This window comes from Zootoca vivipara, chromosome 1, assembly GCF_963506605.1.
Source record: "Zootoca vivipara chromosome 1, rZooViv1.1, whole genome shotgun sequence".
NCBI classification, from domain to species: Eukaryota; Metazoa; Chordata; class Lepidosauria; order Squamata; family Lacertidae; genus Zootoca; species Zootoca vivipara.
In genome coordinates, this window is record NC_083276.1 from 70,958,006 (window position 1) to 70,979,194 (window position 21,189).

General features: G+C 39.3%; 1 protein-coding gene across 6 annotated transcripts in view; it reads right to left on the reverse strand.

Moving 5' to 3' along the window:
• PLEKHA7 (pleckstrin homology domain containing A7) overlaps positions 1–18,232 on the reverse strand; it is a 157,338-nt gene extending 139,106 nt beyond the window's left edge. For 4 of the 6 annotated variants that reach the window (XM_060275967.1, XM_035120139.2, XM_035120148.2 and 1 more), the window contains exons 1-3: positions 18,088–18,232; positions 17,859–17,935; positions 17,448–17,505 (exon numbers count right to left, since the gene is read on the reverse strand). In XM_060275967.1, coding sequence (XP_060131950.1) covers positions 17,448–17,505; positions 17,859–17,935; positions 18,088–18,182 — 230 coding nt within the window. In that variant the 5' untranslated portion in view covers positions 18,183–18,232. Of the gene's footprint in view, positions 11,887–17,447; positions 17,749–17,858; positions 17,936–18,087 lie in introns of those variants that run through there. The other 2 variants (XM_060275973.1, XM_060275968.1) reach the window with 2 other exon arrangements.
• Positions 18,233–21,189: the final 2,957 nt, after the last annotated feature.

Here is a 21,189-nt window from a genome sequence, read left to right on the forward strand (position 1 = left end):
TATATTTAGTAGTATATCTGCAAAATATTGTGGGAGCAATTCAATATAGCACTAAGAAGACTGCCCTCTCAGCACAAGCATTTCTGCGTGCCTAATGGAATGACCTCTTCACTCTCCTCCCTCTGCACCACTCTGGGGGTTCTCCCAAACCCCCTGAGATGATTTGGAGAGGAGGGGGAATAAGAAGGGGAAAGCCCCATGGCACCATCCAAAGTCCTTGCACAGACTTCCACTTGTGGGACACCAGGAGACTATTATTACCTTTCAAATATTTTTTCCAAAGTTATTAGAAAAGGGCCTCCTCGGTAGTGGCACCCGCCCTGTGGAATGCCCTCCCATCAGATGTCAAGGAAATAAACAACTCTCTTTTAGAAGAAATTGGAAAGCAGCTCTATATTGGGGAAACAAATTTAATGTCTGATGTTTTACAGTTTTTTATATGTGCTGTAAGCCGCCCAGAGTGACTGGGGAAACCCAGTCAGATGGGTGGGGTATAAATAATAAAATTAGTAGTAGTTGTAGTAGTAGTAGTAGTAGTAGTAGTAGTAGTATATAATGAAGTTTACAATCAGAGTTGTACCTAGGGGTTGATGAAACCGGACTGCACTAGGGGCACAGGGGGACACACAAAAATCACCTACCAGGGATTGTATGATATATACGTGTGGCAACGTGATGCCAGTAATGTGGCGAGATCAAATGTGAGAGAACCTTTCCATCCTTCTTGCACAACAGCACAAAGGTGTGTGGTAAAGCAATTTTATTCAGAGGGTGGGGGTTGCCAATACAGCTCCTTGCCAAGGGTGCAAGGGATCCTAGATGTGTCTCTATTTACAATATACATTAGTGGTCTAATACACAATAAAAGAAGCTCATATTTTTTAGAACTCTACTCTCTACATAGATTAGCAAATACATTATCTACTCTGCTGTGATAATTAAGTCTATGTTTAAACTTAGAAAAAGACAAGAAGATTAAGCCTGGTAGATTAAATCAATTTAATCAGTAGACTAATCACTAGGATATATGTTAATCAATAGGGATGTAGTTTAATTCACAGACTGATGATAGAATGGCATAAACTATTGTGACTATAATACATTATGATTTTGCAAAGTGCAAAATTCAGCATTACACAAGTGGCTTCCATTCATGCAACAAGACTCCCCCCCCCTCCATGCCCCCACTGGTTATGCTGTAGAGTACATACCACTTAGGCAGAGACTACATTTGCATTTACTTCCTTTAAAAGCATAAGTCAGAATAATAAAATCAGAATAAAACACAACAATAAACTCTGCCAAAACAAATGCATGCCAATAAAGCATGGTAATAAAGATTAGATGAAACTTTGGCCTGATCCAGCAGGGCTCTTCAAATGGTTTGAGGAGAAATTCATCATTCCAAATATGATGATTAGATAGACCCTAACCATGAAGTATAACTGATTTACCAAAAAGAAAAATACATTTTAGGCTTCCGGCAAAGAGTATCTCTCCACCATGTATAAAAGGTTTGCTATAAGGGGGAGGGGGAGAGTAGGGAATATATTACACCATTTTGAATTCATTGAGGGCACACCATTCCTCATTAAAGCATTCTAGAGCACTAAAGCTTCAACAGAGCTTCCATTGTATTAATCTAAATACATTGCATACCAACTTGTAAATGAGAAACAAGTCATCATAAGGCTGGCATGTAAAGCTTTGTCTTCAATTAATGATACCAACCCACTACTGTGGGTCTGTGTTGAAAACAATAAGTTTAACAGTGCACACCTTTATATGCCCACTCAAAAGTAAGTTCCACTGTGTTCAATAGCGTTTCCTCCTAGTGGGTATAAAACTGCAGCCTAAGTTTTGTAGAGAATCTCAAAAGAAATATTTTCTGGTCACTAATTTGATGTGTTTAACATAATTAGGTACATGATAAACAAGGCAACTGCACAATGCACAGGCTTGCACCAGTTATTTAGCTAGAGAATTACATGAAAAACAGATGGCCTTAATGGCCTTCATCTTTTTTATGTGGTTTAGAGCCACTGAACAAAATCAACTATTTTTAGGAGAGGTAACAAATTTAGAATTGGATGTAAAGAACTGTGAAACAAAGGAAAACAAATGTACTGTACTCATTCACAAGTACTTGTATAAGATTGTGGCCTGGTACACATTTCATTGTAAGCCATATTTAAAAATAAACTATGGGTTAAATGAACAGCATGCTGTATGCTGCTCAAACATGCTTGCTTTGCTCCTCCAGTGCTCATTCCTGTCCCCAACCAGGAGGAAACAAACCAGAGTGTTGGATTACTGTTACATGCAAACCAGTCCCTGTTTCTCTCTAAATAAACCACAAGTGGAAGCCAAGGTTTGTTCTTCACTTACCACACAAGATTCATTTGAGGGAAACAAACCACAAGTGCTGGATTGCATGAAATACCAAGCCAGCACCCTGACTCATTTCCTCTCCGGTACAGCACAGGGAGGAAAGGGCAGGTGTCAATGAACAGTGTACACGGGTACATTTTTCATTGGTGAAAATCCATGGTCTACTTACATACGAATTGAGCCACTGTGAGAGCTCACAAAGTGTTATAACAGAAGTTCTATTGAAGTTCTCATACACCCGCTTACACAAACAAATGAACCTCTTTGCATTCAGTCTGAATGTTTCATTCAGTACTCCAGTGTTTAGTGTAACCTGAAACATAGCTGCCAAGTTTTCCCTTTTCTCGCGAGGAAGCCTATTCAGCATAAGGGAATTTCCCTTTAAAAAAGGGAGAACTTGGCAGCTATGACCTGAAAACAGCTTTTCCAAAAGTGGAATATGTGTTCCACATCTCGACCCAACCAAGGATCAATAAGCCAAACAACAAAATAAATGGAAGGGATATGAATAGACCCTTCATCTTAGTACAGGAACTTTAAATTCTTACAGTAACACTGTCCTTTTACATTGTTCTACTTTAATAGAGTTTTGTTGCCTTCAAGGAAGAAGTTTATTACCAACCAACATAATTTGTTCAACAGAACAAATTAGTAGGCTCCCTTCTACAATTGCAGTTTATTATTCTCTTAGTAGTTTGTTGCTGTCCTAAAAAAGGACACAGTACAGTACCAAAAAGTTGTGAATCTTTTTTCCTTCTACTGTACAAAACTTTTATATCAAACCAAATTATAATACTAGGACAGAAATCAAGAGTGCAAATACCAATGAAAAAGTTGGTAGCCAACTTCAGATGTGTTGGTATGTGTGTATGCATGGAGCATTAAAGAAAGTCTACACAACATACCGGTACTATATAGCAAGTTACCATGCTAAGCAATCTACAAATGATCTAAAATGCACAAAAGATCAAATGGAAGCCATTGCAAAATGTTTGGTGAAATAACCAAAACAGCATAAATTCAAATGCAATAATCAGAACACCCTTACCTTAGCAACATCAGCCTATGGCCCAGTTCACATGTCATGGTAAGCCATGATTAATTGCTTAAGAAACCTTGGCTTCATTATCTCAAGTTCGTATGTAAAATGTAGCTAGGTTTCATGGCTTGTTGATTTTGCTCAAACCAGGAGTGAAATGGGAACATCCACCAGCATGCTGCTTATTCACAATAAACCCTTGACCAACGCTTACAGTGATATGCAAACTGGCCTATCTCACTATGAGAAATTCTGAATTGCTGTATCATTTGTGTAAGAAGTTCCATCCTAGAATGAAAGGGGGAGGACAGCAGGAGAAGCTTATCATTTCAGAAGAGATCAGCCTGCAGAAAAGTGGTAATTTACAAAGCATTGTTTGAAAACAAAGAGCTAGCTGGATGGCTCTTCCTAGCAGCTATTTTAACATTTTGAATACATCCACAATGTTAGAAAACACAGTATTCCAAACATCAGTTTCCTCAGTGAAATCTTTCAGATTTAGAGAGGCATAAGAATGACACATCAGAAGTACATGATCCCTTAACTGTAGAATTCCAAAACATTCCACATCTTTAGTGAACAGAAAGCACTGTATTGTGTGTTATTCTGTCTAATAATAATTTTTAACAATACAAAAGACTGCACTGAACTATGACCTGAGACCAGGGTTCAAATCCCCACTCAGCCATGAAGCTTAATGGGTAACCTTGGGCCAGTTACCATCTCTTAGCTTAACCCACTTCACAGGGTTGTTGTGGGGATGAAATGGGGAAGAGAACCATGTGTACCACCTTGAGCTCCTTGGAAGAAAAAGGTGGTACATAAATGTAATAAAATATAAACATAAGTTAAAATTGAGTGTGTTCAATAAATCCTTCAGGAAAATTTGAGGGGGGTGGATAGGTTTAGAAAACCCACATTTCCCCTGATATGTCCCCTGCTCACTTTATAAGCATGGTTTTTAGTGCATCTTTCAGTTAAGAGGAGAGAGAAAGTAATACTGACTTTTCTAGAGAGATATTAATTTAAAATATTATACAACAAAAGCATTACTATGCTATTCATGTTTATTTAAAGTGTAAATACAAGCCTGTACCATCCATGAGAGCTATTACTAGACTTGAAGTTACCCTGAAGTTTGCAGATGCTCAAAACACCTTTAAAGAAAAAAATCCAAAGAAGGGCCCCCTAAAACATCCCCATAAAAACTCAATGGCGCAGAATGTTGTGAGACTGAGGGGGAAACAGACAACCAGATGGGATAGGAAATATAATAGAGTGGCTGGACACAAATATATACAGTAAACTGATCACTTTCTAGTTCACACTGAGAAGCTGTTTTAAAATGTATCGAGGAGTTATAATGAGAGCTGCCTACTGAAATGGAGAAATCCAAGATTTTACTATATCTGGGACTGCACACTAATATGTCTATTATTAGTGGACCACCAGCTGTAACAACAACAAACATTAACAACAACTACATGGTTGGGGAAACAAAATGAGGGGGCACAAAATAGGTGAACATAAAAAGCAACTGATTGTTGGTAGAGGCAGAAAAATCAGGGGGAGGGGGAACATAGAGGCTGAAACCCTGAACAGAAACACTCGCTCAGCAATCATTTTGTTTCAGTGCCACACTTCTTGCATTTCAGTTATGTAAAAATATATGTGACAGTGTGGAGTATACTGTCATGGTGAATGCTTGTAGGTTTCCCATAGGGCCACTGCAAGAATATGGACCCTCAACCTAATCCAGTAAGGCTCTTCTCATGCTCTTCTTATTGCTTCTTTTATGGTAGGACTGTACACATTATGCATCTAGTAATAATTGCCTTTCCCCCCATACCATTGTTTTGAAGAATGAGGAGTGAAGTTCATACAAAATTGCTTAAGAACAGGAATTGGAAACCTGTAGCTCTCCAGATGTTATTGAATGCCAATCCCCATCAACCTCAGCCAGATGACAAGTGGTCAGGAATAAGTTGAGTTCTAGTTCAGTAAAATCTAGAGGGCCACTTGTTCCTCATCCCTGTTTAGAAGATCCACACACCTAGACTCTATATTCAGGTCATATGTAAATTCAGTTACAGCTAAAAGCATTTGTGTGCCCACACAACTGCTTATATTAATATACAAGCGGTAGTCAGCTGCTTTTGTGCCATTTCTATGGGTCACAAGCTGACCCAAGGCAACACTGCTGTGCAATGTTTCTTAATGTATGTACACCCTGCATTGCTGGAAAGAACAAGGTGCAACTTTAGAGGTTAAAGCAACACTGCCCATCACATTAGTGGAGAAAATGAGAGTACATTTATAGCAGGCAATTCCCAGGCTGAAACATAGCGCTGAATGCTATTAACTGCAAAAGAGATAGCAGTTATAAGGTGCAGGGGGAGCCTAATAAAAGATCACTAAAAAGAGCTATTACAATCATGACTTGAACACATTACCCAATGGCCAACATAATCATCAGGATATAACAATCAGTAAATGAAATTGATGCTACAACAAATCCTGGATCTAGTATTCCAATTATTATTTTTAGTCAGAGTCTTTGTGCAGACAAACGCCGGTTCCCTCAGCCTGTAAAGCAAGATGAGCACCGCAACCCAGAGTCGTCTGCGACTGGACTTAACTGTCAGGGGCCCTTTACCTTTAACCTTTTTTGCCTATACCTAGAATCCTTGAGCAGCAATGTATAAGGGCCAAATCCTACAGCAATATCTTGCCCCACCCCCCACCACGTTGGACATCTGTGCCTCTGAGCTACATAATTCACAGAATGGCACAGTAGCAACTAAGTCATATTGCAACATACACTGCTGCTGTTGCAAATGCAGGAGAATTCTTTCAACGACAACTTTTTCCATAGTGCTCAGGAGAGGGTGGTGCTGTGGTCTAACCACTGAGCTTCTTGGGCTTGCTGATCGCAAGGTAAGCGGTTCGAATCCGCACAATGGGGTGAGCTCCTGTTGCTTAGTCCTAGTTCCTCCCAACCTAGCAGTTCAAACATATACCAGTGCAAGTAGATAAATAGGCACCGCTGCAGCGGGAAGGTTAATAGCATTTTCATGCACTCTGGCACTCGTCACAGTGTCTCATCGCACTAGAAGTGGTTTAGTCATGCTGGCCATGTCTGCGAACAAATGCTGGCTCCCTCAGCCTGAAGCGAGATGACGAGCACGCGCCCCATCGTCACCTTTGACTGGACTTAACCATCCAGGGTTCCTTTACCTTTACCTTTTAGTGCTCAGGAACCCAATAAAACTTATAGATTAACAATTGTTACACAGAATTGAAGCTTATTATTATTATTATTATTATTATTATTATTATTATTATTATTATTCAATTTATATACTGCCCTTTATTTGAATATCCCAGGGTGGTGTACAACATTACAAACATAATTTACATAGCAGAATAATAATAAAAAATAATAAAAATCACAACAGTCCCCCCACTTTAAAAGGCCATAGATTGTTTAGTGGCCAAAGGTCTAGGTAAAGAGGAATGTTTTTGCCTGGTGCCTAAAAACATGTAATGATGGTGCCAGGCAAGCCTCTCTGGAGAGCATTCCACAAACAGGGAGCCACCACAGAAAAGGCCTGTTCTTGTGTTGGCACACTCCGAACCTCTCAGGAAGGAGGGATACAGAGAAGGCCTTGGATGACAAATGCAGGGTACAAGTTGGTTTGTATGGGGAGAGGCAGTCCTTAAAGTATTGAGGTTCTGAGACGTATAAGGTTTTATAGGTCTTTATAGCACTAGCACTTTGAATTGGGCTTTTGAATTAAGTGCTTTGTGAAACAGTGTGCTTTCACTTACAGAATCATTGCTCATTAAGCCCAAAGTTCAGAACAGAAACACAAACATTACTATTTCTATGCAACTGCTTTGTATTTTTTGTTATTAAAAATACGCTGTCATCATAGCTTATAAAGCATACTATGGCCTCAATACAAAGGAAAGACATGCTTGCTGTTAAACAAGAAAATAAAACTACTGTCAACAACACTAACATCAGCAAATGAACAAATGATTTACAAGGATTTACAAGGATTTAAAGTTAACCGTACTCTATGATACTGCATGTGAGTTTCATTAAAAATTACAGCTAAAGGGTTAGACTTTTGCATTTGTCATTGAACTCTTGAATAGTTACTGTAAAGCCATTACTTGGCATTCCATATTTCCCTCAGCATGTTTTCAGTTTAAAAAGAAAAGTTAAAGGTCAACATTGTTCTTTCAAATATGTCTTCTTACACTGAAGCGTACAGGGCTACTGAAACAGCTGGCTCAAAGAACACCCAAGGACAGAAACAGGCATCGTGACTGAGTCAGACAGAAGTGGCTCAAAGGACTGGCTAAAGGTTAACAACACCTTTAATGTTTTATCAGAAATGCCTCACACTGACCAGTAATCTAATTTGCATATGCATTCCTCTCTTAAGTGCCAAAATAAATGCCTCAATAATGTTTTCTCTCGTACAATCCCTCCGCTCTCATGGAGGGAACTTACCATAGGGAGTGGCTGCAGAATTCATGTAGGAGCAGAACAGCAATACTGATGTAAGCTTGTATATTTAATAAATCTCAGGTAAGCAAAAATGCATAGTAGTCTAATTCTTTTTTAAAAACTCACAAGAAGTAGATTATACTGTACCTTGTGCCTGTATGCCAGAGGTTTGGCATTTCCAATTAGCAGTCATACTATCTTTTGAAAAATGAATGTTTCTTCATACAAGCGCTTCAATCTCTTCAGACTCTTGGAGCAAAAATTTTCAGTCCTTCTCTACTTCAATCATGGCACAACTACTCATGGACTTCTGAATGTACTTTTTCTATTTATAGAAATGCCATGCAAATAACTATTTATTTTCATCAAGTGGATCTTTTTTGTATAGTGTCTCATAGGCCATGAATGCAAAATGCTTTTTATCTGGCCCAAACATCTCTTGTGGACAGTTCCAGCCCAGAGTGTCTTTCCTATGTTTTCCCCAATGATTATAACCCAGTTGCATGAATGGAATTCATGAGGCAAGCATAATTAATCTTAATTGGTCTCTGACAAGATCTCTACTCCAATTTATGTATAAACTGAGTCAATTACAATAAATTACAGAAAGTTATGGCATCTGTGAGGTGTAAAGTAGGAATGCATCACAGTGAGGTCATAGGAGGTAAAACAGGAAGGCAAACACAGAAGCAAGACCAAGAAAGCAGCTTGCATTCAAGGTTTTTATTGCTTAACTCCTATAACTGTCATCTATTCCAACCCACATCATTCTCCATAAAGACAACATTGTTAGGTCCTGGGAAGCAATTATTCCATGCTCCAAATGAGAGATGTAAACATTTTCTTCTGTCAAAAGAAATGTAATTTTCCATCAATGTTTCATAAACATTTGTAAATGTTTGCCTATTTTGAAACTGTATTTTGCAACCTGTTGTTTAGTGTGGATGAAGGAGTGGATGTCTCTGTGAAATAAGAGACTTTTGAAATTAGAAGGTTATGCCTGAAGGTTTGGATGGCATGGATATTTGTGAAGATAAGGTCAAATTCAATGTGGACTTTAAAAACCATTTTATCAGCCGTACTATATTGATAATCTGGAATAGATGTAAAACTAGCTTATATGTGAAGATACCTTTATGGATCTCAACAATAGAAGTGTTTCATGGAAAAGAGGTGATAGGCAAAGAGAAATGATTAAAGTACAGTACCAAGAATTATTAGTGTGGAACTAAGGAGACTGTAAAGTTAAAACAAGAGAACAAGTAGCAAGGGAAGGTCACAGTCTCCAATGGTTTTACTACCTACAGTTTACAGAGAGATTAAGTTACAGTAGATAAAAAGACTTTCGGTATAGAGCAATAGAGAGACTTTGAAATACAGTTGTGTATGAATGCTGATCATGTCATCACAAAAATGTACAAATTACTGTTGAAATTTGAAATGCAATAAGAACAAGTTAAAGAATGTATATTAAACTAGGGGGGGACTTTTGGCATAATAAACAAATGGAACGGAACATATATGGATTAAAAAATAAACTGGGACATCTAGTAAAGTCTTACCTAGTCTTGCTAGACCAGGGGGTTTATATTTCATGGGCTAACAAAGTTCTTGTCTACTACAAGAAACATTCTGTTGTCCAACCATGGCTTCCAATTTCTCTTTTTGTTTTCTGCTTTCTATTATGTATGTGAAGGGTGCAAACTGTTACAAGAAGACATACTACAGTGGCCCTTCAACCCATCCAGGTGGGAGCCTTACTACCAAGATCAGTTCCTACATGAAGTCCTCCACCTCCCTAGGCTATTGGTTCCATTGTCCAATTGCATTTACTATCAAGTTTCTCAGAATGTTCAACTAAAAACATACCGTTCTGCAATTTAAGCACAATAAGCCTAGTACTGTACAGCAGAAAACAAGCCTTTGTTCTCTTCAATATGAAATGTATTTGGATATTTGATGAGAGCACCATTTACTATGAACCCCAATATCTGCTTTATTTTTTAAAAAAACTACTATACCAATGTTTTGTGCCACATAACCCCATTTTGCCATCATCCACACATGTGAATTGACATGCCAAATTGAGGTTTGTAGGTAATGCCCCCTCCCCATCAACACTGTCAGATCAATGTGTGTCCCAATGCATAGACAACTCTTGATTTATCTAGCACAGAAACCAAAAATCAAAAATAAAATTTCAAGCCTATAGCCCTAACTTGACATAAATGATAAGTAACCATTTGGATTCTTTCAAAAATGAGTAAAGGCTCTCTTATTCCAGCAGGCTTTTACAAGTAGGAGCAATGTTTAAGGCATTCTGGTTGATTTGATATCATAATTTTATGGTGAAGCTACATCAGTATCCACTTTTGCAAAATTTGAATACAAAAATAAAATGATTTCTTAAAGGCAAATGTTTAAGACTGAATAATGTACACTTAAAAATTTAATGGCTCCATTATATTCATGATTTAATAAGCCTTGAAATTCTTGTGCCCATCACATTATAATATTATATACATGCACATTTTAATGCCCCACACTTCTTATAAACTGGAGTCTGGGGCAGCTAACAGTATCAATACATAAAACCACCAGTACAGGACAATAAAAACAGGACTTAAAAACACAACCACAGTCAGTTAACATATCTGAGCAGTGATGAACATTTATAGCATCACAATTCTCAGCACCACTCCTTCTACAGTTCAAAGCATAGCTGTCAAGTTTTCCCTTTTCTCGCGAGGAAGCCTATTCAGCATAAGGGAATTTCCCTTTTAAAAAGGGAGAACTTGACAGCTATGGTTCAAAGGCCTGAACAAATAAGAATATATTCAGCTTAGGCCAAAAGGCCTCTACTGTGGGGGTCAGCTGAATGTCTCCTGAGTGGGAGTTCCATAAACATACCGGTAATGTCTTGGGGTTTTTATTATAAGCAGTTTCATTGAAATATCAGCTGTGTACTTCAGTGCTACTTGCATATAATGAGACAATCAATCTTAATCTTGAATGGATGATTATTATAAACCATGTCCCTTTACTATTTAACTAAAAGGTTTATCTGCAAATTAAAAACACAGCTTAAAGTGAGAAAAAGGTCTGTTTGTAAACTGTGTTAATACAAACTTATGCACACCTGTTCAAAAGTAAGTTAAAATGAGTTTCCTCCCAGGTAACTGGATGTAGGGTTGCAGCTCTAGTTATCCTTTCATAGCAGAGTAAACCATTGCTACCAATTTGCTAAAATAATGTGCTGGAGGAATGCACACTGATAACATGCAAATTCAAGATAAAGGCCTCTAATTTGTTCTGAATGATATTTTTAGTACTACTGAACTATAAGCCCAACACATCCAGCAATAAATGTTGATATTTTTTTTGAGGATTGTTTCAAATATTCACTAAGAAACATTTACTTTTGTTATAGAAAATATTATACCAGCAACATTTGCTGAGAGTTAAACTTCATTTTAATGTTATCCCTGTCATATGTCAGGTCATCACTGCTCGTTTTTCAAAAATCAATAAAATAGATTTTTTTAAGGAAGTGTCTAAGCAACAGAGCTGCCTCAACAGTAGACAGCAAACCATGAAAACCGGTTGATTGTGGTACAAAAAGGTATTATTATCAGACAGTAAGACAGCACAAGTGGACAGAGAGGTATTCACAGAAAGCTTATTTTGATACTGAACCATGTTAAATTCAACAGAAACACGGTTAAAAGCAAGCATCCACATTAGTCAGGCTCCTATAACAACCTGTTAGTAGCACATGCAATGCCAAAATATACCGCACGCCCCCCCCCTTGCAAAAATGTATATTGATTTGGAGTCCAGAAAACGGTTCAGTCACTAAATTTTCAACTTCAAAAAACTTTGGATTGGGTCAGGCATAGGCAAACTCGGCCCTCCAGATGTTTGGGGACTACAACTCCCATCATCCCTTGCTAACAGGACCAGTGGTCAGGGATGATGGGAGTTGTAGTCCCAAAACATCTAGAGGGCCGAGTTTGCCTATGCCTGGATTGGGTCCATATTTCACTCCCAACAGCTAGAATGCTCTCCCAGGCAAGTAGAGGGAAGTGACAACTTTTCCCAATCCTCTCTTTTCACTGCCCTCTGTTATAGTAATTTACAATAATATCCATCTCCAAGAAATTCTAAATAGCTAATAATCCTTCTTTGACTCACTTACTATAAGTTACTTATTTATAAGATTAGTTACTTGTCTAAAGCTATTGAACAAATCTGTTTGTAGCAGTCCATCAAAGGAGATGGCCTTGGAAATCTCCAACATAAGGCTTTACATACAGGCCACACTCTCAAATTTATTCATTTTTATTAATTAAATCTGTCAATTGCTTTATCTTGTCCAGAGCAACCCAAAGTGACTTACAACCAACCAAACAATAAAACCCCACAGAGATACATTAAAACCAAGATGAAAAATAAATACATTTTTAAAATCCCACCCATGGGATACAACACTAAACAGTGACTTCTGTGCATAAGCCAGGTTCAGAAACCACAATTTCAAGTTTGCTTATGAGCCAGAAAACACAAAAAACCAACTTTCATTAAACCTAAAAGTAAATGTTAGTAAAGTCCTTCTCCTGGTCATGTGGGAGAAGCGGACAGGAGGGCACAAGCCTTGCACACACTCCTTCCTGCTCATGCATGAAACACATATGGTTACTTGTAAACACAGCTATCTTCTGAAGTCAGCAGGAATACGGTTAATTCAAATTATCCTCCAAAGTCAGATCTTTCAGATAATCCAAACCTACCACTTAACACCACAGTTTCTTAGCAGTGCTTAGAGTTCCTAAAGTAGATCCAAAAAGTTAGAAGGCATCAGAACAAATCACATATTTTCACATCTGAACAGAGATAAAGAGCCAGATATGTTGGAAGGAAGTTTTAACAAGTTGCTTTATTAATTCATAGAATCACAGAATCCTTGGAAGGGACCCTGAGGGTCATTTAGTCCAACCCCCCGCAATGCAGGAATCTCAACTAGATCTTATATGGCAGGTGGCCATCCAATCTGTTAAAACCTCCAAGGTTCCACCACCAAGTCCACCACCTCTTGTGGGAGCCTGTTCAACACTTTAAATCATGGTTGAGTAATAATAAGAAATAAATCTTAATTTTTAAATGACAAGCTTTTTAGAGTTCAAATGTAAAATGTGAAATATAGCAATAAGATTAGAAAACTGAATAGATTATAAGGTAAGAAAGAAAAACAAAAGAGGAGCCATTCAAAAATAGCTTGCATTCAGCAGAGCAGAGATGGGTAACCTGCAGCCCTCCAGGTGTAGCTGGACTCCAACTTTAATCAGCTGTCTCATCATGGACAATTGTCACGGGAAATGCAAGTTGTGGTTCAGCAACATCTGGAGGTCCACAGGTTACCCACCCCTGCTGCAGTGTGTAATAAAAGAGAGGTGTGCCATCACAGAGCACTCAAACAATTCTTTCCCCTTGAGGTTTTTTTTTCCCCCAGCTGAAAGTTTTCAATTACACAGGGAATTCTGCATGGAATTTTGCAAATTTAATAAATGACACAGAATCCTAGAAAACATGGTTATTAAAAATAGAGCTCAAACTGTTACAGTTGTTGAAAGATATTTGAAAATGTTGCAAGAGCATCTATACAAGTTCCAGTATTCAGAGAGCAGTGCTTCAATGTCTTGCATTACTACGTGTTCCAGGCTCATGGCCTCCAGTCATTATTCATCACTTTCCAATAATCCCCACCTTGCCACTGTACTTATCTTTGCCAGGACAAAAATAAAAAAATTGTGAACACTGGAATGCTGAATTTATCACATATATTTAAATACTGAATCTATAATTTTCAAAAACCTTTTGATAAATTCTGTCACAAAGGACTCCTGAGTAAACTTAGCATTCATGTCATCAGAGGAGATGTCCTCTTATGGACTGGTAACTGGTTAAGGAATGGGAAGCAGATAATAGGAATAACTAGACAGTTCTGCCAATGAAGGGATGAACGAAGTAGAGCCCCCAAAGGATCAGTATTGGCACCTGTGCTTTTTAACATGTTCATAAATCAGGCATAGGCAAACTTGGCCCTCCAGATGTTTTGGGACTACAACTCCCATCATCCCTGACCACTGGTCCTGTTAGCTATGGATGATGAGAGTTGTAGTCCCAAAACATCTGGAGGGCCGAGTTTGCCTATGCCTGTTCATAAACGATCCAGAGTTAGCACTGAGCAATATGATAGCCAAGTTTGCCAACATCAAATTGGTCAAAGTGGTTAAAACAAAAAGAGACTTTAAAAGAATATCTCAAAACTGAGAGAGAATGGGTATTGAAATGGCAAGTGCAATTCAATGCAAGCAAGGGTAAAGGGGTGTACATTGGGGCAAAAAAAGTGATGTACATTGGGACTTTAGTTGGGATTCCTGTATTGCAGGAGGTTGGACTAGATCAGGCATCCCCAAACTGCGGCCCTCCAGATGTTTTGGCCTACAACTCCCATGATCCCTAGCTAACAGGACCAGTGGTCGGGGAAGATGGGAATTGTAGTCCAAAACATCTGGAGGGCCGAAGTTTGGGGATGCCTGGACTAGATGATCCTCAGGGTCCCTTCCAACTCTACAGTGCTATGATTCTAAGTATACAGTGTCTACCATATCATCCCTATCCACATATTTCTTGACATTTCTCAGCAAACTCTAAAACATAGGTGGTGAACCTCAGACCCAGGAAATGAATACAGTCCTCCAGGACACTACCTGACCCTCAAAACTCTCCCACAGAAACATACCCTTTCTCCCCAGGCCAAACGCCTCATTATCCCTGTTTCACACTCTGGATGCTTTGCCTTTTGGAACGTGTTTCTGAACTATGATAATGCCTTTTGCTTCTCTGGATACAGAGGGGTGGTGTCAAGTGTGTGATAGAAACTAAACTACTGTACAAAGGTTACATTTACATTTGCTGCTCTGCACACTTTTGCCTCTGGCTCTGGCTCTGCCCACTACCAGTATGTAGACTTTGGTATTTTGCCCAGAAGGAAATGCAGTCATTGAGCTGAAAAAGGTTCCTCACCCCGTTCTAAAAAGTTGGTGTGACAGGATGTACCTTTGTACAAACCATGCTGATTCTTGCTCCCATTATCCCTATGACTTAATGTGACATGCAAACCAGATCTTTGCATTGCAGCTTGAAAATGATAAATCTACTTCACCAAACCTTTATTAGGCATATTAGGCACTACAAATATAGGCCATCATAAAACATCCATATATAAAATTGTGAAAATAAAAGCCATGTAAAATATGTAATGACAAGGATTTTCATTGGGCAACTGATAGTCACTGTCGCTTACTTCAGATGCAATGTGATATTTAAATTTTGTATTATTGATTCATGTCTGGGCAACCAGATTACTCAGTTGGGCAGTCACATTTCAAAGACAGCCCTATAGATCACACTGCAGTAGTCTAAAGAGGAAATTAGTGTGTATTCTTTCAAACTCTTAATTCCCCTGGAAAGGGTATAACTAGCAAACCAGCTGAAGTTTGTAAAAGTAACTCTTTACCACAGCTGGCCTTTCAGAAATAAAGCTAGATTTAAAATTATTTAATGTATTTTAGTTATTTCTGTAATTGGCTCTGCATGTGACACATAGTCCATTAAAATTGTTCTGCCATGTTTACTTAATCTGGCAGTTTTTTTAAATAAAAAAACCTAGAAATTGTTCAACATAAGTGCAATCAGAAAAAATGAGAATAAGTATATATCATGTAAAGCTTTTACAATTGGTGGTAACTCGAATTTTTTACCAATACCACCCACCCTCCCTCTAGTCGATCCAGATCAAACTCCTCAATCTACCATGTGCCTTCCTGCACAACAACAGATCATATGTATGTAATATCTGAATGGAATATACTAAGGAGGTGGGGAAATGGCAGCCAGGTTTTAAAAATTGTCCATATTCTTGGTATTCCTTCAACACCCTAGATTCCTTGAACACCCCCAAAATTCCACTTACACTGCATTCTAAAACAGCTTCCATTGTTTTGGGCATCAATGTATTCTTAAAATGTCCCCAGACTATCTTCTTTTACAGCTCCTGGGAATATGATCTCGTCTTTTAAGTAGTACATACTGAACAGGTGCACAAAGCCATTGTAATTCTGCACCACCTATACTGTTCAAAGTGAATGCAGTTTTCTTGTGGTGACATTCCAACCATGAAAAACTAAGTGCTCAGGCAAGAATTATTTCCTACAAGGAATATTGTAAAACAACTTTTCTAGTATTTTAGTCATGCAAAAATCTATCTTTCTGCTCTCTTCCAATATATATAAATTTATTACTTTTATTTATTACTCATCCTTTATCCCAAAATGGGTCACAATAATTTAAGATGCAACAGTAAAACCCGTTTAAAACACATTACAATCACAAGAACAGGGTGGATCCTAAAATATCAGATGTCAGTGTTCATCAAAGGTTATGAACCAAAAGAATTCCACAGATCCAATCCTCTGTAGTATCAGATTAGGCATTACTTATTACTGATCTATAGCAACATTCCTCTTTTATTCAAATACAGCAGTAGCAATAGAATACAGTAATCAAAAGGCGTGAATAAGAAAAATCTATTTTGCAAAATGTTGCCCCATGTTAATACAAGAGTCTCCCCTTTTGCAACAGAAAAATTAAGAACAGTAAAATAGACTATAATCCAAAACAGACTACTGTTCAAATTGAATCATTTTTATTCACCCCCAATGTTTTATAAATGATGCTCTCTGTTTTTTGCAGTGCTGTTTGTATTTTTAATATGTAACATGAGATATATAAGATGACCCATTCTATGCTTCAACAGATTTGTGACCATTAATTTGATCTAAACTTTTTTTTGCAGAAAAACGTGACAGTCTTTCACATACTGAACACTGTTAACCTGCCTTATAAACAACCTCATTGCTACACTTCAATTCAGCAGCAGGCAACAGGTTCCAGCCAGTGTGTTAGTCACACATTGAGCCAAGTTTGGCTGACATTCAGTCAACCGTTCACTACGGCAGGGAATCCAGAAGCAATATAAACAGCTACAAAGGTAAAAGCCTGTTGCTCTTGCCAGACAACGGAAGTGTCAAGAGAACACCAAAGAACGGCAATATAAAGCACTATTATAACCATTGATTTTTTTAAAAAAAAATCAGCAAATAGTATCAGAATTCATGCTCTCTCTCTCTCACACACACACACACGCGCGCGCGCGAGATAAACCTCTCCTTTACTTCAGTTATACTGGACCCAAAATAAGGTGATGTTGATTCTTGGGGGGGGGGAGAGAGAAGAATATATCCCATTTTCTGATACAGAGGATTAATCCTTTCTCTCTCTCTCTCTCTCTCACACACACACACACACACACACACGCACACGCGCACACACAGGGTTAAGTAAGCGAGTGTATCTCGAGTGGGAAATACTCACTCAATGAAGTAACTGGCTCCTTCTTCCGAGAATCCCTCCTCCCATCCACGGGGAAGATCTAAAAAAAAGAACAAAAGCAGGAGGGGGGAGAAAGAGAGAGAGAAAGTGGCAGTGAGAGAAAGACGAGGGAAGCGAGATCTCAATGCCCTGGAGATATGCGAGCGTAAATCCCAGTCACACAAAGGTCGTTATCCTCCCCCCCTCCGCCACCCCCCACGCTCTCCCTTCCCCGTGAGAGAGATAGAGAGAGAAAGGCAAACACGAGCGTGGGGCGAAGGGGGGGGAGCAGAAGAGTCCCATTGAGCCTCCCTTTCCCGCCCCGCTTCTTTCCCACCCACCACCCACCCCACAACAAGTGCCCTAGCGGGAAAGTGTAGTAGGGGAGGGCGAGGGGGAGTTTAGGGCACCCACCTGAGCGGATCATGTGGCCTGAGTTGACGGGTTCCCCGGTGCGAGGATGCAGCCAAGTAGTTGAGCGGGTCAGGTCGCTAAGGAGGGAGAAGCGGCAAACATGCACCTGTTAGTACTAGAGCCCGTTGTGAAGGGGGGGGGAGAAAGGAGCGGAATAAGCGGCAACACTACCGGCCCCCCCACCCACCCAACCACCGCCACCTCCTTTTCCCGCCGCCCGGCTCCTTACTCGATGAAGAAGACGCGGCCGTCTCCACAGACGCCATAGGACCAGTGCTCAGGTAGAGTGTCCCGCCCCACCGCCTCGGCCGCCGCCGCCGCCATGTTCGCCGCGCGCTCAGCCAGCCAGTCCGCCCGCCTGCCGGAGGGGGGCGGAGGGGGTGCAAGGGAGCGAGAGGGCAAGGCGAGGCCGGGCAGGCAGGCAGGCGCCCGCCGCAAGTGCCCGGCTCTGCTCAGCAGCGCCACCGGCCGGCAGCGGAGAGCGGGAGGCGCAGGGAAAGAGAGGCGCGCAACGCACAACGCGGCGCAACGCAACACAAGGTGGCTCGCCTCCCCCGTCTGGGTGGGGAAGAGCGCTCTGTGTGTGTCCCCCACCCTTTCAGTTAAGCCCAGCAGGCAGATTGGGCAGACGGCTCGTTGCCCTGTGTTTAGAAACGGGAGAAGAGGAAGAGAGGGAACTCTTTACAGTACAGTATTTCGAACAAGACTGTGGTTTTGTATCCCATAATAGCAGTCTGGGCAACAGGTTGTGTTTGCCCAGCTAAAGTCCGCTGTTCCTTGTTTAGGACTTAATAGGTGCCACCCTTAAACAGCAACGCTTAGGGCTGTAGGTGAATAAATAGAAATGAATAATATGCTACCTGAGCTTCCCAATCGCTGCTCCAGAGATACAGTTGTTAACTCCTTGTTGTGAAGGAGTCTAGAATGCTCCAACTGTTGAAATAACATCGCATTTTTCACAACACGTGAGCAAGGCTACTTCTTTTCACACCAATTTGTGAACTTTTTTTCCTGACTCTCAAGATCTGGCTCTTTTCCCCTTCCTATAGCACTAAACACAAACTTTCCCTGAATTTTTTTAAAAGTGTAAATATAACAAAAGTCATGCACATACATCTCTAAATGAAACCCTCCTTCTGTGTCCAACTGTGGTGGCTCAGCTAAGTGTTTTAACTGCATAGGCAAGAACAAATATGATACTTTTCAGTGTCTGCGCTGTCAGGCTTTGTGGGATACTTGGCCACCCTTGACAAATATCAGAAATTAAGCTGCCCTCAATAGATCATCCACACCATACATTTAAAAGCAATATTATATCACTTTTCCCCAAAGAATCCTGGGAACTGTACTTTGTTAATGGTGCTGCCACCAAAATCAGCTTCTTCTCACAGCTCTTTGTCCACCACACCAGAACTACCACCTATGCAACTATCATGAGGATAAATTTGGGGCTCAGTTTATCTAGTAAGTAATACAACAGGCTATTGTAATAGGAATTTAACACATGAACAAGTTTAAAAGACACAAACATCAGTCTTGCTTTTTCTACATTCCATGTTTTAAACCAATCAATGATAAATAAAGTTTGACATGTGAGAATGCTGCCTAAAAATGAATAGAATTTCTGTGGTGATATTCAGTGGTAGTTATATTGAGTAGACCCATTAAAATCAATGAACTTCAGTACAGTACTGAACTCCATTAATTTCATTGGGTATGTCTTCGTTGGATATCATCCATAGGCCAAATTTCAAGGTGCTGTTCCTTCCAAAAATACGAATATGCAACTCATGTTACCCTACAAATTTGATTTGTTTGGAAACAATTGGTCCTCATTTTAATACAATTTGTACTTTTTTGTAACATCAGTTGAAATAAAAGGACAGTTCATTAATTGAAACAGAATTTGGGCTCCTCCAGACAACCCATTTTATTAAGCATCTATCCTAATTCGCTTGCACAGAGCATACTCGGAGGATATGCAATGTCTGGTCTATAAGGAGTGTTTATTCTGATTTATTGCAGAGAGGTTATACAACAATGAGCACTCATCCTGATATCTTGTGCAGATGTTTTATGTATTCCCATTAATCAATCATTTATCGCATGCTTTTTTGGTGCATTTCCCCATCATTTTCCTGAACAAAAAATGTCAATGTTTAAAACCTTGATTTGTTGCAGTAAAGCACTTCAATTCACTTTTATTGTACAAACTAAATTTCTAGTATGCAGCTGAATCCTGCTTGCAGAATACTGGCAGTATGATAGCAAACTTTGTTTCGCTTGTTCTGTTTTCCTTTGAATGCTGTCAGACATAAACTCCTAACAAACATACAAGAGTATACATGTCTCTTCGCTCTATGTAATTTGACCCAGCTCGGCACATGGTTTACCCAGGATACAGTGTCTTTCTGTAAAATTGTTTCTCTTCTTCTTTTGCTGCTGAAAATGCAATCTTCAGAGAAACCAGCAGGGCATGGAAGAAGACGAAATCAGAGTTGTTGGAGTGGATCAGCAAGCAAAGTGAATATAACTTTGTTCCTTTCTTTGCTGCACAGGCTAAATCACAGGTCAGTAAAAGCTCAGCTGTTGGGATTGTCATCTTTTCTGGAGCCCTGAACTACATTAAAGAAGCAATCAGAGATATGATCATAATTGTTTGATGTTTTGAGATTGGTAATTACTGTAGTATGGGAAATTCTAAATATAAGACTTGTTGCATTTTTAGCCAATACTATTTTGGTAGACATGTAACAATGCAGTGTGTACCTACCTAAAACAAATAGCGCATCTCAATCCACAGAACATTTCTAGTTACTGAAATTGTATTTTATGTCAATAGAACAGGGATATTGTAGAAAGTAGCAGGGCAAATCTCTACTTTTTCCAGCAATTGTGTTCTTATTTGTTATTGTCCAAAGTCAACTCCCCAATACTTCTCCCTTTTTAACAGAAATTAAAAGAAATACAAAACTGTTCCTGAAGGTTAATCTGTACAGCCTGCGTAGAAGCAGAGAAACACTGTACACATTCCCCAAGTGTACTATCTGCAAAATACAGGTCCTCCATCTGTGTGTATAAAATCATGACTGTCATTTCAATACTTCAAAGATAAAGGACAGTCCTTTAAATATGGAAGCTCTCTGTAGACATATCCTAAGGCACTTGTCCAACCTGTGCAAAGCTTTTATTGCTTCAGTCTGTACCAGCTCTCATTTTACTTCAATATTACCTATGCAGTATATGTTGGTGCTAAAAAATGAACCGTTCCAATTATTTCAACTTCTACAGTTAATTATTGATTTAGAGTACCAGCAGTATACAACCAAGT